The 17,603-nt window shown below is 46.6% G+C and overlaps 2 protein-coding genes across 2 annotated transcripts in view; one reads left to right on the top strand and one right to left on the bottom strand.

Moving 5' to 3' along the window:
- Positions 1 to 579: 579 nt before the first annotated feature.
- Positions 580 to 4,418, bottom strand: SNU13 (small nuclear ribonucleoprotein 13). The gene is made up of 3 exons (XM_061362856.1): positions 4,222 to 4,418; positions 3,330 to 3,450; positions 580 to 2,466 (listed from the first exon to the last, which is right to left on the bottom strand). Exons 1-3 carry the CDS (start codon positions 4,222 to 4,224, stop codon positions 2,204 to 2,206), a joined length of 387 nt encoding a protein of 128 aa, XP_061218840.1. The 5' UTR covers positions 4,225 to 4,418; the 3' UTR covers positions 580 to 2,203.
- A 62-nt stretch (positions 4,419 to 4,480) lies between these two features.
- The window catches only part of MEI1 (meiotic double-stranded break formation protein 1), a 37,148-nt gene continuing 24,025 nt past the window's right edge, over positions 4,481 to 17,603 (top strand). Inside the window, 13 exon segments of the mRNA XM_061362975.1 lie at positions 4,481 to 4,618; positions 4,873 to 4,996; positions 7,430 to 7,480; positions 9,301 to 9,374; positions 10,040 to 10,145; positions 10,696 to 10,899; positions 12,154 to 12,284; positions 12,737 to 12,851; positions 13,665 to 13,781; positions 14,314 to 14,413; positions 15,443 to 15,523; positions 15,525 to 15,584; positions 17,171 to 17,305. Of these exon segments, the coding sequence (XP_061218959.1) occupies positions 4,502 to 4,618; positions 4,873 to 4,996; positions 7,430 to 7,480; positions 9,301 to 9,374; positions 10,040 to 10,145; positions 10,696 to 10,899; positions 12,154 to 12,284; positions 12,737 to 12,851; positions 13,665 to 13,781; positions 14,314 to 14,413; positions 15,443 to 15,523; positions 15,525 to 15,584; positions 17,171 to 17,305 (1,415 nt within the window). The 5' untranslated portion in view covers positions 4,481 to 4,501.

Genomic DNA, 17,603 nt, shown 5'->3' with positions numbered 1-17,603 from the left:
TCAGTGTTCAGGGATTCCTGTTTGGCACAGAAACCATTAGGCAACATATTGGAGAATTAAGCCATGTATTAAGGTTGTGCCAATGCTGTAGTGTGTGGCACATGTATCAGAGCCAGCTCTTGACCACTCCCAGCCCTTGCACTGTGATCACCCTAGCTGTGCCAGCATGCTGCTTGCTTCCACTGCTACAGCTCCTCTCCAAAGAACAGGTGGCCCTCATTGAACTCTGCAGCACTGGAGCTATGCATTATACTTCAAATCATCCTGCATTATAGTAGTTATGTCTGAGCAATCAATTCCTTTGCTGAAGGGCAAAGGAAGTTACTATAAACACTCGTCTTCACAAGACTTGAAGGCAGTAAAACACGAGTGTCCTTAGTTCTGTGAATTTTCATTCCCCAGCTGCCCTTGTTAACTCTTGGCTTGCTAACCCCCAGGCACAGCATGTTCCAGGGTTTGGATGATTGTGGCATGTTTGTTCTACGTTATCAGACCTCCCTTCTGGCTTTTTGTGTGTGTGTTAACAGCATAAAGCAGAATTTTAAAAGGGAAGGCTGCAGAGCAGGAAACTAGACCACCTTGCTTGCTCAAGAATCCTTTATTTCTGCTGCCCATGTGCTTTGTCTTACATCAGCTATCTTGGCAGGGTACAGTAGGATAAATCCTTTGCAAAGTTGTGATTTTAAGCACTAGTTCAACAGTCAGCATCAGTAGAAGGAACAGCAGCCTTTCTAAACCTCATATGTATGAAAAGGCTCCAGAATCTTTGCATTAAGTTCACCTAGCAAGGATATTACTGTTACCGGCCATTTACAAAGATACACAGGCATGATTTGTTTTCAGTCTTTCATGAGCTGATTTCATCAGCTTAGGATGTAAATAAAGTTAGGAAGTTACTGCCTCTATGGAAATGTTACAGGAGAACTTATTTTCCCTTCTGCTATTGCACCCATTGGTCTTTCCACACTAGCTTTAGCACCCTGCAGTAGATAGGCAGGTTTGATAGGATCTGTTTCAACACAGAGGCTCAAACTTTTCTCCTTAGAGCAGTTAAGTGGATTTTGTTACACAGTATGCATTTAACTGAAGGTAGCTCCACAAAACCACCATTAATCCAGAAGTCAGGTGGTGCTTCACACTTTTCTGGAGCATGGGATTATCTGGCATTCTCTTCTTGAGACGCAGGTTATCTGAAAAATTACTTGCTCTCTGTTGTCTCAGACCCATGACTTACAGGGTTCATCTTCAGTTGGGTGACTACAGTACAACAGCTGCCCTAAAAGCACGGTGTCTTTTATGGCCACACGTAGGGTACTTGCCTGCCCCAGCAGGCTCCTCTCTGCCATGTTTTGTACTTGAATTCCCCAGGAAGCCCAAACGCATTGATACTGTCCAAGCGAAAAACCCATCAAACTGAAGGAGTATGAACTACTGCACTGCAATAGCCCTAGGCAATCTCTGAGCAGTTTAGCTTTACAAGTAGAAACACATCAGTTGCAAATGCTTCCCCAAGGGAGTAACAGTAATGTTTAGCTTTGTCAGCAATTTTATTTTTCTTAAAAAGTCAATATTTAAAAATAAGTGAAATAAGAGATTTCCTCCTGGGCACTGCCATATGATTTCTGCTCCCCATACACCTCTTAGAGCAGTCTCTTGCCTGGCTTCAAGAACAGCTGTGCTATGTGTACCAATCTTGGCTCTGTCCACTGCTACGCAGTAGCCACTGCCCCCTGTAACACCTGGTGTACACTGCACCATGGCATATAGCAACAGCTCCACAGGGAACCAAACCAATACAGCTTGTCCTCAGGCTAAACCCTTCAGAACCAGTTACTCATTCCTGTTAGAGGCTGAAGCTTAGCAGAAGTACTGCAACGCAGAGGAAGCTAATGGGTGGGTTAAAAAAAGCCCTGAGCAGGCAGACATGGAGAAAAAGGAAGGATTTCTTTTTTTCCCCGTTGTTTTAAACATCAAACTGAAAACACAGTTGTACAATCACTTTTCAAGAATACAGTGAGCATGTTGGAATAATGGAAAGGGCTGGGGAGAAGAGGCAGAAACACTAAGAATTAAGCCTTATTAAAAAAAAAAATGGCGTTTTGAAATGACATACTGATATCAAAACTATGATCTCAACCGAAGGTAGACATCAATTCCCCCAACTCCAACTTTCCTATTCCACACAGTTAAAACTCATGGGCATTTAGACCAACAGTCTTTCTATAGCTTGCTGGACAGACTGGATCTGAGGCTTTAGCTGTGATCCCTCCTTGATGGTGATGGAGCAGGCAATGACAGGCCGGGAAACACCGCATGCTCGGCCAAGGGCTTGCTTGGAGCGCACAAACACGTAAGGTACATTCTTGTCCTCGCAGAGAAGAGGGAGGTGCAGGATGATCTCCAAAGGCTCCGCATCTGCTGCCATCACAATGAACTCTGCGATCCCTCGGTTCAGTGTTTTGGTGGCTGTAAAAGAGACTGAAGAGTAACTCCAGGTCCTTCTGGAAAGCACATGTAGTGAAAAATAACTTCAGGAGATGCAGGAATTGGCACAAGCAAGGAGATCTCATGCTACCATGAGGACAGGCCAGAGGAAAGTGGCACCTGTAGGGCTGAGGTGGGTTGTTCAGCCTGGAGAAGAGGGGGCTGAGGTGGGAGCGAGTGGAACATAGCTTCTGTCTTCAGCTACTTCAAGGGGATTGCAGAGAAGACAAAGCCTGACTGTCCTCACAAGTGCGCAGTAAAAAGGACAAGTTGCAGACTGCTGCCTGAAGATGATTCTGGCAACATGCTGGAATGTTATATTTACACACACCTCCATGGGGGTTTAAGCCATGGAAAATGAGTCCCAAGAGATTGTTTCTATCCATAGGGATTGCTGTTTTAAAAGTCTTAACTAGACAAAACCCTGAGCAGCCTGATCCAACTGTGAAGGGAGCCATTTTCTGAGCAGGCTGCACCAGAGGTACCCTCAAACCCAGATCTTTCTTATGATTCTGAACTGGCCAAGCATCTGGTAATCCCAGTGCCACACACTGAAGTACCCATGACCACAGGACACACACCAGGAACACAGCATGCGCATCTACCAGAACTGCACGTAAGTGCTGAAGAGATTTCAGCTTAGTTCTGTCCCAGAATATTGCTTAAGTGGGACCAGAATATTGCTTAAGCGTGACAGAAGGACGAGGAAGGAGACAGATACTTGGAAGAGCCAGACCTATATAAAGTTAGGGGTCCACAGCTAGAGAGAAAAGACTCCCTAGCCACAACTTCTTGCAAAGTCCTTGAGATGATTTCCAGCACACTTTGCAACACATGGGTCTCACCTTCATTGGCTCCTTTGCGTAACTGCTTGTAGTTGCAGGATTGCTGCACAAGATCCAGGAGTGTTTTGGTGAGCTGTGCATCGGCCAGCGGGTAAGCTTTGGGGTTCACTTCTGCTTCGCTCTATAGAAAGGAAAAAGTAGAATTACATTAGGAGCAAAAGGAGCCTTGCTTGGAACAACACTACGTAGGCATTGTGTCCACCACATACATTGACTACTGGAGTCACATCACTGTTCTCATCTGTTGTGTGCATAGATTAAAAATCCCACTGCATTTTATTTCTAAGGAGGAATGTCTCTGGGATTCCAAGTTAACAGTGTCTTTATCCACACAGCCAGCTTACACCTCATAAACTAGCAGCAGTGAACGTAATTGCAGGGCAGTCACCAGGCATTTACTACTACTACAGATGCTATATAAAATGAAGCATTTCAGTGCACAAATTAACCAGCTCGGGCGCGGATGTTAAGGAAATCCCGAGAGAGCACATACCGGGTTGATTTCTGCCAATTAAACGCCTGTTAACATCCATGGGGCAGCGGAAAGACAACGAGGCCACAGGCGGCATGAACGCCCGGCACTGCCGGAACGGCGACCTCTCAGCTCCCACCGCTGCACCGCTGCGCCCCATCGCCCGCTGCCCCCGACAAGGCTGCCGCCCTGCCCGCCCGCCGAGCACATGCTCCGGCTCCCCGGGTGCTCCAGCACCGCCAGCCCCCCTCAACCCCCCGCCTTCCTCCTTGCGGGAAGACCCGCACCCGGCTGCGGCCTCCACGTGTTCGCGGCCCCGCAGCCGAGGACGCGCCGTCCTTCTCCCCGCGCCCCAGCACCCCGGCGCGGCTCCCCCGGAGCAGGATAACAAGGCGGAGGCCGGCGCCGGGCCCCACTCACCATGGCCGCGGCCTGGGCTGTGCAGCACGGCGCGGTGCGGCACGGCACGGCACGATCACTCCTCTCGGCCCGAGCGCGCGGAGCGGAAGCGGAGCGGCGCCGCCGGAAGCCAGGCTGCCGGGAGGGCGGGGCGAGCGGGACGGGAGCCGCTGTACCCCGGTTGTCCGCTGGTGCCGTGAGCGGGGCTGTAACACCCGGGGCAGCGGAGCCCCGCAGAGCTGCGCTCAGTGCCTCAGGGCCGCTAACCGGGACCCGTCGGCAGCGGCTGCGCGTTGAGGAGATGGCGGCGGGGTGTGCGCGGCCCGGCGGCGGTCACGGCGCTCGCTGGTCGCTGCCCCTCCGCCCGCCGCTCTGCCTCGCCTGCGCCGTGGAGACCCTGGGCGACGGCAGCGCCTCGGTGGGCAGCGCCCGCCCCGCCGCCGGGCGTTGCTGGCATGGGGCACCCCCTTTCCCCTCAGCAGCCGCCACTCGGCTGCCCCCTCTCCTGAGCTGAGGCTGAGGGTGGCCAAGTGTTGCCATGGCGCTAGGCCAGCGGTGTCACCGCGGCTCCCGGGCCCTGTGGCACTCTCCTTGTCTCCCTCGGGGTGTGCTGTGGGAGCAGCGGGTGGCCCGGGCCCAAGCGCTGACGGGTGGTTGTCTCTTGGTCCGTAGCTGGTGCGCAAGAGGCACGTCCTCTCCCGTCTCCAAGATGCCCTGGCCTGGCAGGCGCTGCCGGTCATCCAGCTGCTGGCTCCCGACGAGAGGGTCTGCGTTCATTTGATAGGAACGCTCTTTGGTAAGAGCTCTGCTGTAGCCTCATACAGCAGCAGGGAGAAGGCTAAAATCTGTGAATAGGTACATACACGAGAAGTTTTTCCACATTTAGAAGCAAAAAGAACCCAACCCCAAACCAAAAGGATATCGAGGTACCCAATTCTGTACTTCTACCATTCTGTGTTAGGCGTGTTACGAGCTGCCTGTGGGAATCTGCCTGTCATTTGGTTTAGAATAGGTTAATTAACGCCCTTCTTCCTCAAGGAGCAGGTTTGGCATGTTCATAAAGCTCTTGCAGTTTTACGAAGCATCTTGACGTTACCTGTAAAGTCTTTCTGAAGAGCAGAGGGAGCGCCTGGTGCATGGCTCTTCCCTGAATGCACTCTATTCTGGTCTCATGCCTCAGTGCTCTCCTCCTGCTGAGCTGTGGATTACATGAAGATCCACACAGAAATGGAAGTGTGAGCTTAAAAGGGTGTTGCAGGATTTAATATCAAATTAAATGCAAAATATAAATCTACATGGTGATGTTTTTGTTCACACCATCACTTCATGTCTGTAAGAATCCTGGTACCAGTAGGACTGCACTAGCTGCTTCCTTCTGCTGGTCAGCCCCCACAGCAGAACGGCTTTCAGTGGGATACCAGGAAATCCCTTTCCAGTAACGGTCTCAGTGAGCTTGAGCGTCTCCTGCTGGTGTCTGTTTGCATAGCAGTGCGGTGGGAGCGGTCTTTGAAACGTTGTCCAAAATCTTGATGGAAAAGAAATAATGGTCTAAGTGAAGGAGCAGTAAGGAGGAAGAGAAAAGTGGAGGGTATGAGTGTGAATGCCTTCTAAGAGTAAATATACTGGATTCCTTTAATTCCACGATCTCATTTCTGCATCACAGCTAATTCTTGTTCAGTGGGGAAAGTGGCTTACAAGCCCCTTGCCCTGCCTTGATGCACTGAATAACTCAAACAGTGTTTTCCTGGTTGATTTCCCAGCACAAAATGAGCTGTACATGTTTTGGAAGCAGCTTTGTTAGAACTTTGTGCAGGTTTAGTTCTACCTGTTGCACAAGTTTTGATAAGAGTGCTGTCTGTGCACATAATCCTGCACAGATGTAGATATGGCCAATTCAATCCTATGCTGTATGACCCTAACACGAAATACCCCAGAAGCTGTGCTTGTATTTCTATACTCTTGTTTACTTTTAAGTATTGTCTCTCTCTTTGAGAAGCTTTACAATTGGATGGTCTGGGGACAGCTTTGGGATTTTACTGTACTTGGTGGAACTCCTAGAGCAGTTGGAATCCCCAGTCTAAGACTGGGGCTACAAACAGTGATGTGTGTTTTAGACAGAGCTGAATTGAACTAAAGTTCATTTGGTGCAAGAGCATAAGAGGGACCCTCAAAGGTTTAACCAATGCTGTGGAGGTATTATTAATAGTAAATTCAGGAAAATACATTTGTTTCTGGAGAGAGAATATTGGGATAAACACAGGCAGAAAAAGAGCATTGAGAGAACATGTGGAGGGTTATGTATAAGAAGATGGTGAATTTCAGGTAAGCCTGGATTTCATGCAGCTGATACTGCAATGTTCACTAATGCTGCATGCAGATCCTTTCCAAAGTGAAAGGATATTACTGAGGGCAGGGCAGATGAGACAGGGAATAAGAAATTTCATCTGTAGTGTCATAACATTGCTTTATTTGGTCAAATTTCTGAGAGGTCATGGGGTCTCCACAGGGAGGTAATTTGATTGGATATGTTGAAACAAGGGGTTTGGTGTGGCAAAAGTGGGGGTCTGAACCAGATGCCTGGTGCTGTAGGTACCTGAAGTTGGAAGGAGTTGGGAGACAGAGTTTCTCACCAGTTGTGGTACAGTAGAGTGAGACAGTAGCTTATTTTAATATATCCAATTTTATGCTCTTTTCATGCAGATGACTTGTGAAGTGATGCCTTCACATTCAATTTAGCATTGGAATAGTTTTCATATGCTTAAAATCTGATGTTCAAATTTGGTTTCAGGTTTTTCAGTGCTGTGGAGGGAGAAGGCTGTTCATGGTAATACGTATAAATGGAAGACTGAATGGAAAATTCACAGCTGGGCTCAAACTTCTGTCATTCGGGAGTGTTGTTTCAGATGTATGATACTGGATACGTGCAGTGAGACGTGGGGATGGTAGTAGCAGTTACATATTTACTTAGATAGGTGGAGCCATTGACTTCAACTCTAAAATACTTAAAACATTAGCAAGAGAACCGGGTGCCTTCATGCCCGTGTGTCCCTGAGAGTATCCCCCCCCCCCCCCGACAAAGTCAGGCTGGTGTCATGTGAAGTGGGGAAAACAAAACGTTTTTTTCTGATTCTGAAAACAATTCGCAGCAATCTTTTTACAAGAAGGCATTATGGCACCAACGATCACAAGCAGAAGTGAGTTCCCTGACTGATTGTGGCTTATCTTCTAGGGATGGTGCATACTGTGGAAGACAGCAGTGCCCTGGACCTGTTCATAGACGGTGAGATGCCACATCTCAGTTACTGGCAGTTTGTGAAGGAAAGCTCTGTCTTGTCTGATAATTATAGTGAGATGCTCAGCTTCTACACAGCTTGAACTAGGACGATCATCTGTTTTCTGTTACTCAGCAGTGATGAGCAGACTGTTCCAGGGGAGTGTGTGCATGTTTAAATACTTAGCATTTCTCTCTTATGTAGTGTGTGTGCCATGAATTTAGTGTTACATGGGTAACAGTGGTAAGCAATGCTTCATCTTTCGACCTAACTGAAGTGTCAAGTCAAATATAAGTCTTCCTGTAGGCTTTAGTGACCTTTGGGATCTACTGCTTTCTCTTGGGGTTCAGCTGTACAGGCTGCAGCTCTCCTGTTTGTGAGCAGTCCTTCTTTTGAAATCTGAAGGAAATATCTGCAGGGCTGACAGAGGAATCTCTGCAGTCCAGTTTATCCTCGGGCATCTCTGCTGAGTCTAATGATATTAGCAATGCAGGGATTTCCTCCTTTCATCTTTCCTGCCTGGACAGGGGGCTCCTTCCTTCCAGAGGGGTTTCAGTTTTCAGGCACTAACTTGAAATGGTGCAGAATAGGTAAGAAGCCTTTCTGTCATGTTACCGATCTATTGAGAGATGGGTGCTCTCAAAGAGAGGTGTTTTAACTTAGTGTTAGCTAACTCCTGAAAGTTTTCAGAGATTCTGAGAATTCAGGGCAAGAAAGGGCCGATAAACCATATATAGATCACTTGCCAATACATGCATCTGCTGAGATGCTCTTTAGTTAAAGTAGGTCTTCTAGGTGAACCTCCAGTATTGCCCTGGATACATCAAGGGATGGTGAATCCAGCTGTCTCTAGTATTTCTTTTTATGACACTTTCCTGGAATACAAAACAAGAGTGTGTTATGCCATGACAACAAGATACATCCAGGAGAGTCTTACCAAATCCTATGGAACAACGTTCTGCAAGGTGTCTCAGTAAGGGGCCTATTGTCAAAACTTTATCTGCTGAACCTTCAGGTGCCCATGTTCTAAAAACACCAGAAGAGGAACTTTGCTTCCTGAACTGGTCCACTTGTATATGTGTGGAGGCAGAGGCAGCCTGCCAGCATCAGGCAATTCCTTCCTGATTTAGTTAGGGAAACCCTGGGTAACGTGTAATCAATGCATGGTAAACAGAGTTTCTTGTTGATTCCTCTTACTAGGACAGAGCAGGCGGAGTTCTTGAGGGTGCAGTGAACCAAGAATAACCACCTTTTCTTGATGCTGAGGAGGAGAGAAGTACCACAAAGATGACTGGAGCTTTGCTTTCTGACAAATGAAATTCTGGGGAGGAATGGCTGATAGACTGCACTGGTGCCTCAGGGGCAGTAGCAACAGGAGGAGGAGCTCTCAGTCTGCATCTAAGGATACTCAGCACTTTCAGTTCTGATATCTTTTTTTGGAAAGAGATGTTTTTAATTTTCACACTGTAGGAAGTCTACTCTATTCAATTACCAGTTTGGGGGTTTTTTTATACTTTTATGCTGGGGCTTTGTTTTCTTCCCTTTCTGGTTCCTTAAAATTACTTGGTATCCTGATGCTCACTTTGTCACTTGCAGTTTATTTCCATGGATGGTTTGTAGTGCAGCTTGAAGAGGACTGCTGGAATGTTGCTGCAGGGAGCTTGGGCTGGGCTGTCAGAAGCAATAGCGATGGCAGTACCCTGTCCTCTCAGCAGATCTGTGCTCATTTAGTGTCTAAGTCCTGTGCTCACTGGTCTCCTAAAACTCTGTGGAAGATGGATTGTGAGTGCTCTTGTGTGTGAATTACTGATCCTGTTCTTCTGCCTAGTTCTGGTGCGGCTTGTGGTGGAACTGAAGTCAGAACAGTACTTTCACTGCATTTTGGATGAAAGCCAGAAAGAGGTCAGTGAAGATGAATTCCCTGCCCTTCCTTTTCAGTCCTTCAGAGGTTGAGGAGATGTGAATGAGTGGCTTTGCAAGGCTGCAGCTGCTGCACTGGGATGCAACCTTCTCTGCAGTGTAATGTCCTAGTGCTAGCTCCCCTGTTGTGATTTTGACCACTTCGGTGTGTTCTCTGGAGTTGTCCTGTTGTTCCTATGAACATGTGTTCATATGAAGCCATGTGACTTCATGATGCTCATGTAAAGCCATGTGGCCTCCTCAGATACTTCTTTTCCTATCTTACTGTTTCAGTGATGTGAGGACCTTTACCAACCTGTGCTGTGGGTTCTCTTCATTCCTAAGTTTGTGATGGTCTCAAGGGGTAAAAAAAAAATTGGGAAGCAGCAAAAGTGGTTCATCTGCTCATGTAAGAACTGGAGGGGAGAGGAGGAAAAGAAACAACAAGCAAGAGATTTCTTGGATTAACTAAAAGATACTTTAGAGACTTAGTTCTGTGTTCAGGGTTTTCCTGTGGCTTACGCTAAGTGGTGAAGAGGACCCAGCTTAGGAAAATATCCTGTTCTGGAGGATTATTTATCACCAAGAGCTTGCTGGTTTGAGTGCATTTCTGTCTTTGGACTCTGTCCTCACAAGTGAAATATCTTTTTTCTCTGTCTCTTCTACAGCTATGCAAAGCAACTACCATGAGAGGCAGCCTGCCCACGTTCACTCTCTTGGGCAAGCTGGCAGATGCCATCCCAGGCTTTGCTGATATGCTGGTGGTAGAGCACAGTGAGTAATGTGTCATGCACCACGATAGAGTAATACTCACAGCCCTAATACACATATGCATGCATGAACCCTGTGTGAATTCATGAAGGTCATGCAAGAAGCCTGACCAGAAGTCAGAGTGGTGTTCAGGTCTTCTGGGTTGCAGGTCAGTACCTTCACAGCAGGTTTGTCACTGTGCTTTCAGCCAGCCTGGCAAAAACAACCTCTGTGAACCGGGGTTTGTGGGTCTGCCTCACAGGCAATATATATATATAGCTTTTCTTTCTTTCATCCAGCCCCTTGGGGTCTGGTGAGCAAAGCTTAGCTGTTTGTGGGAGTAACTGGGATGATGGATACTCTTATTGTGAACAGCAAGCTCCTCTAACCATTTATTACTCTACCTCTGCTCAGAGGGACAGATCGTGGTAAGCATGTAACTTAGTTGTGGCATCATTTATCTGCACACAGTCTGCCCAATGGGCTTTTGCAAGTTTTCAAGAGAAATAGGTGGGTGCTTTCAAGAAATCAGTTCATTGCTGTGAGTGTTTGCCCTTTCTGTTCCTAACACTAGGTAATTTAGTGGATCATCTGCTGATGGGTTTGGCATACCCAAATGAGGGCGTAAAGGCTGCTGTCTGCTACTTGTATGGCAAGCTGTACTCCTCCCCTGTTGGCACAGAACGGCTCTCGGCACACTTTGCAGAAAGGCTGCGTGGTATCTTCTTGAATACCTTGGGGCATGCACAGACAAAGGAGCTGCAGATCAATTGTTTGGGTAAGGCATTGCTGAGAGAAACTGCAAGGTGCAAGGGAAGGCTTAGAATGAGGAAGAAATCTTTGGCTGATTTAGATGCTGTGATGTGAATTGTTCCCAAGAGGAGCTTTTTCTGCTGCTTGTCTGAAGCAGTCAATCCTTTCTGTTACTCCACAGCAATCAAACAGACCAGGCTTGCTGCTGAACTCCCCTGTTGTCCCTGGAGCCTCATGTTTACCTAGCACTGACTAGTTTTCAAAGGCTCTTCAGAGCATGCGCTGTGGCCTGGCCTGTCTCAGTTTGATGTTTCATCCTAGGAACAGCTCATCCCTCAAAGTTTCTGAATGCAAACACTGTACACAGGCAAGTGGGCTTTGTAGAGCAGTGGAATGGAGTCTAAGACATAGTCTTCAGATGTGAGGCATCATGTTGTTTAGGTTAGAAAGCTAATGTGGAAGTAGTTCTTTCTTGCATTTATGCTTCCAGCTGCACCTGTCAACTGTTGCTGGGGAGCACAATTTCAGCCTTTCTGACATAGCTTGTTTGTAAACCATCCAGGGAATTCAGTTTTCTTGTAGGAGGTAAGCAGGAACTGGGTTGCTCCTCAGCTCATCTACTCAGCCACTATAAATGGATGATGATTTCCTTTGAAAGTGGAATTCTATAGCTCAGGCAACACCCCTTGGGAATTTGTACTGACATGTACTGATGATTTGCATCAGTACCTATAGCAGTGCTCCACACTTTTTATACTGAGGGCTTTTGTACGTGTGTTGGTATCCTTTAGGTAAACACAGCTGTTTCAGTAAGAGACTGTGGAAGTAGAAGGGGAAGATAAATGCCAGTTCTCTAGGAAGTATTTCAGGGAAAATGTCTAGTTATTGTTGGGTCACTGACTGTAGCTTGGAGAAGAATGCAGGTCAAGAGCTCTCCCAAGAAACACTTTAAGGGAAGGGTCCTGGAGCACAGAAGGTGATGCAAGTAGAATGCTCCTAAGATGGTGTACCAGTGCACATGCAGGTCTCCGAGAAGGAACAGGGAGCACATCAGACCCATAAAAAAGCATTAGCAACAAGGGCTTGCAAGACATGGGGCTTCTGGCAGTACCTGAGGACACAGTGAGAAGCAGCTCACTAAACTGGAAGTGAGCACCTTTGTTAGGAGTGCAGGAAAGGGGATAAAGTTGGCAACAAGTCTGAGGCTGTAAATACTCCTGTGTTTATATAATCCTTGCTATGCCCTGTATGGTGCTCACTCTTTCTCTCCCTTCTGCAGGTTTGCTAAAGGAGCTGCTGAAATCTGACCATTTTGTATCCATTCTTATGAATAATTCAAAGCCAGAGGAGGAGTCTGAAAACCCTGACCTTTTAGAAGGGGAAAATACATTGCCACTTGTTCTCAAAAAGGTGATTGCTGAAGAAGTGGTGAATTGTCAGTAAAGACTTTGATGGCCTGTACTGAAACTTTATCTGAGGCATTTGAGTGTGCTGTTGCCAACACCAGCAATAGAGGCTACAGTGGAAATGAGGACACCTCCATAGTTCACCTCATTTTTCATTCCTGAATCCTGGAGGGGACAAGTTTTACTCACACTTGAGGTCTGATACAGCACTAGCAGTGCCAGCGTGACTAAGCATGGGGCAGAGCTATAATCTTCTCTGTTGTGGTTCTCATTTTACATTTTTGGAACGCATTTGGTCCAGAGTTTGATCTTGCCCTAGAAGTTTAATCTATGAAATACATACCAAAGGAGAGATCTTCATTTATATTTTATGTTTTAAAATGTAGAGGAAACTGTTTCTTACTCATATCTGCATAGTTAATTTCCTCTCACATTTTGACTTTCGTCTCCCAACAGCTTTTGCTGACCAGAGATGAGATGTTACAGGCAGCAAGTTCTCACTGTATGGCTGCAGTGCTGGTTCACTCTCCCAGCAGATATGCTCCTGCTTTTATCCATGCTGATGTCCCAGGTGAAGAAATGCAGTAGCATCTTACTATTCATCTGCTAATATCAGGCACTGCTTGGCTGTTTGTTTTAGGAATCGGTCTGGCTCCATGAAATCCTCCGATGGCACAATGTGTGTGGTGACCATTTTATACCAGTAAAAATGGCTAATGTGATTTAGGATTAGAAAGGGAAAGTACATTTTCAACTGAAATTATAGAATCATCTACCAGCAGGCAGAATGGAGTTTCCACAACAAGAATTTGATGAGTCCTTCAGGTCAAGGTCCTTCTTTCAGGACCTTAGATACAAGCCAAAACAGACTGGGGTTCCATCATATCCCACTAAATACTGTAAATTTGTACAGAATTTGGTCTCAGATTTAGCTTTAGAATGCAGTTTATTATTTCCTTGTAATCCCAAAGGACAGAAATGCTTTCATCTTACAAATTCTTTAGAAGGTATAAAAGTTCTGCGAAAAAAGAAAGATCACTGCATCTGTGGTAAAGCTTGCTTTGTGGCTTTTCATTTGTGCCAAAGGCTAGAGCCACAGTTCAGCTCCTGCCTGCTAAGCTTATGCTGGGAAGATGCCTGCCTACAGGACTTTGCTCTCCAGTCACCTTGCTTTGAAGGCTAGCATACCCCCCCTCCCCCCCCCCAGCTTCCACTCCACTCTCCATTCCTGCCATTTCATAATACACCCGTTTTCCCTGTGGCTGTTGCTATGCTTATGTGTTTCCTCCTCCTTCCTCTGTTCTGGGAGCAGCTGTGCCAGGCTGTAGGCAGACTGCCTCTTACCAGGGTGACCTTATTTGCCTGTGTGTCTGTGGGTTTGCAGAATTCCTGTTTGAGTGTCTCTTGTGCAACAGTGAAATTCTCATCTGGTCAGTGTATTGCTGCCTGCTCCTCCTCACTGAAGAGCGCCTTTTCTTCTCAAAGTGTCACACAGTCTATGGTGAGTCATCAACCTTTCTGACAGGGGGACTGCAGTAATACTGTGGGCATTTGTTGTGCCTCTAGCTGAATTTCAATGCTTTACACACAATCACAATTTCAAGTTAGGATGGATAAAGGACTGAAAACAAGTGCCTATCAATCCGACATGTTTGTGATATCCAGCATAGCTTGAATTTCAACATAGCTTTGAACTGTCCTAATTACAGTTAGAACAGTTCAAAGCATGCACTCGTTATAATAACCAGTTATTGTGACTGACACTACCTGAGTTACTATTGTTTTGGTGAACATACTAAGAGTAGCTATAGGGAGAAAGGCTAAATTCTTTCCGTTCTTCTGGACTTACCTTCAGCAGTGGCGACTGGGGCCTATGACGAGGGAGCTGAGCGAACACTCAGCAGTTTGGGGCAGTTTGTCAGTTGGTCAGAAGAATAATTGTTCAAATCTTCTTATTAAAACTTAATTTTGCTTCTATGCTGGGCTTTGGGGTGTTAAAAGCCCTCTCTGTGACTTCTCTTGAATATGTGCAGGCATTGAATCTCTGATGAGGAGTCTTCAAGATGTCCTGCAGCTGAACAATGTGGAGTTGCACAGACAAGGGCTCCTGCTCTTCACTGAAATCCTGAAGCGGTAAGGGAGTACCCCTGCCAGGCTTGCACCAGCAGAGTGTGGTGCCCCAAAATGGAGGCTGTGATCCTTTTGATTTTTAAGGTTTTCATCTGAGGCCTAATATCTACACCACCAGAGCCTTTGTGCTGCTGAACAAATGCATCTCCCTTATTCTTGTGATGAAGGACCTGATGGTAGTTTCTGAACTTCCCAGCCTCATTGTGCATGCATCTGTGAGGATATCTACCTCTTTCTTGCTACCTTACCAATCTGTGATGAAAGATCTTTCAGCTGTAGACAGAGGAGGAAGGAAGGCGAGGAAGGTCCAGGTGTATGCAAACAGGCCAGTTCCTGCTTAGTGCACCTCTGTGACAAAGCAAAGCATGCAAGTTCCGTGGCTTCTAGTCTTGCTTCATCATCTGAGCTAAATTCAAACAGCAAAACCAAATTCTAGGCTGAAATATTAATGTCTTCTGTCACTTTTTCCCTCATGTTTTCTGCTAAGGAATAACATGCCCTAGCTTGTTTTTCTTATATGCTTCCTGTTCTTGCTTCTGTGATCTTGTTCCTGTCCTGTCATGCTAGTGAAAGAGTCTTGGTTTTGCCACTTAGCTCTCCCAAGAGAGCCCTTGAGCTGAATTTTTGAAATGTCACAGTCAATTCTGTAGCAAGTGGCAGGGTAAAGAGAGGGAAAAGCAGCAGTGCTAGAACAGTGTGATGATGCCAGTGTGGGATCTGTCAAAAAGAGAAACCAGGATGTGGGAAACACTAATTACAGCATTTGTGCTTGTAAAACAAAGAGAACACTCTGTGCAATTACTCTCATTTTCTAGCACATCTATTCTATCTCTCTGAGCTTTGCCTTAGAAATTATGTTTTATTTAAAGCTATCTCATAGTGGGGAAAGGGATCTCATTCTGGAACCTTTTCCTTGCAGCTGAATTCTCTTGGGTAAGTGAACCACACACTCTGGTGTTGCTCAAACAGGACATGCTGCTCCCCTTCGCAGTATGTCAGGAATGGTGGGTAACTGCCCCTTGTCTCTCCCAGCACAACCAGCGTGGCCGGCACAGTTTGGGACCCAAAGATGAGAGGTTGCAGGAAACTGCAAGAGTGCTGTCCTTCATGCTTTTCACCCAGGCCCTAAAGACATCATAGTGCACCATATTGCAAGTGGGCTTGTGCCTCTTGAGTGAGTCATCAAGACTCCTCCATCCCTTCCTCCCTGCATGAGTCAGTGAAGGCTTTTTTTCCTGATGTATTTGACTTCAGAAGGTCAGCTACTAAAGAAAGGAACTACAAAGGATTAATAGAATTACAGTGTAAGTGAAACAATTTGGCAGTTCAGTACATCATTTATGGCTTGGGCCAGAGGGTGCTCCTGGTGCTTGAGTTCCTTGCCTTGCCCACTTCACAGCTTTTTCTCACAGCAGAATACGAGGTGATTGCCAAGCTGGGTTTCATCCCACCGAGTGACTAAAAAGAGTGGTTCTGCCTCTGCTCACTTTTTACCTTGTAGCTGGGCTAGCAGTGTAATTCCTACTGAAGTTTATTTTCCCCTCCCATGGAAGCACGTGCTGTTCCTGGCTTGCTTTAGTCATGCATAGGATCATAGAATGGTTTGGTTAGGAAAGGACCTTAAGATCATCCAGTTCCAACCCCCCTGCCATGGGCAGGGACACCTCACACTAAACCAGGTTGCTGAAAGCTCCGTCCAACCTGGCCTCAAACACTGCTAGGGATGGAGCATTCACCACTTCTTTGGGCAACCTATTCCAGTGCCTCACCGCCCTCACAGTAAAGAACTTCCTTGTATCTAACCAGAACTTCCCCTATTTTAGTTTAAACCCACTACCCCTTGTTCTATTGCTACAGTCCCTAATAAAGAGTCCCTCTCTGGCATCCTTGTAGGCCCCTTCAGACACTGGAAGGCTGTGAAAACTGAGTAACAGAGAATCCTTTTGCCTCCTAAGTTTGGCTCATTTCATGCTGTGCTGTTTTTCTTGCCTCACTTTGTAGATGCCCTCTGGCAGGCTGTTGGTGCCTCTTGTCTGCATGCAGCTGCCTGTCTTCCCCTACCTTCCTGACTGTACCTGACTTGTCAAAATGAGCAGTCTGCCATTTACACAGCTCTGTCCAATAATGAGATTAATGGCTTGTCATCCCTCCATATTCTTGTGCTGAATGCCCAAAGGTGCTGGGCCACAAGATGATCAGATGACCAAAATGCTCACTATCAAGAATTGCCAAAACAGTTGGGTTGTGTTTGTTTTCCTGATTACTTTTCAAGTTCATGAAAGTCCCTGTCCTGGCAACATTAGAAGTGCTATGTGCCTGTGAAAGAAGCTGTTCTCATCATTGTTCTGGGATGGTGGTGTTTGCTTGTTTACTCAGAAATATGACTGGCCAAATGAACCTGCAAATGCCAGAGCAGATGGCCTCGGCATAAAGTCCTAGGCAGAGAGATCACTGTGTTTAGCAAAGCCCATTTTTCTTGTGCTTTTGATGTCAGTGTTTGCTGGTGCAGTCAGTTATCCAGGCTGTAGGGTTTTTTCATCATAGTAGTGCTCCAGGCCTGCTGAAGTTCACTCTTCGTGGCAAATCCTCCACCTGCTCAAGTTTGAGACATCCTCCTTGAGAGCACCTGGCTCTGAATACTTGAAAAGCATGGATGGAACCACAGAGCTCAGCTCTTCATTTTATGAAACTGAGGAGAGGACAGTACAGTTACTTAACTCTGACAATGTTCTCTTTGCTTACTCTGTTTCCTCTTTGCAGGCAACCAGTGGAAATCAAACTATTCACAAACCGAGGTGTATGTATAGAAGCTATTGATGTTTTGATGGAGACAGTGAACTGCCCAGTGCTGGAGGTGGCACTGGAGGCTGTGAAAGCTGTGGCAGCTTTCCTGAGGTAGGCAGGAAAGTATTTGCAAGCTTTTCTTCAGATAGATCTGTTGATATCATGTCGGTCTCTGCAAATCCCCTGTAGCTGTGTGGGTGAGTGTTCTGCAGTGGGACTTCTGGCTGAGGCAGGCGTGGGTACAGCACCGCTAGCTTCCCACCTGCCTCAAAAGGCTGCCAGGGCAATGGAGATGGGGTAGGCAGCAAGTGACTGCAGCAAAAAACTAGTGTCCCAGGCAGACCTGTACAGTGGTTGCTGCAGCTTTGTCACTCTGTGCCCCATCTGGACAGATAAGAGCAAGCGTAAG

The sequence above is a fragment of the Neopsephotus bourkii genome, unplaced genomic scaffold (genome assembly GCF_033783945.1).
Source record: "Neopsephotus bourkii isolate Nb327-2 ecotype Australia unplaced genomic scaffold, CSIRO-AGI_Nbou_v1 NB_107, whole genome shotgun sequence".
NCBI lineage: Eukaryota > Metazoa > Chordata > Aves > Psittaciformes > Psittacidae > Neopsephotus > Neopsephotus bourkii.
Note: the sequence above shows the minus strand (reverse complement) of the source record. Positions and strands in the feature narration are given on the sequence as shown.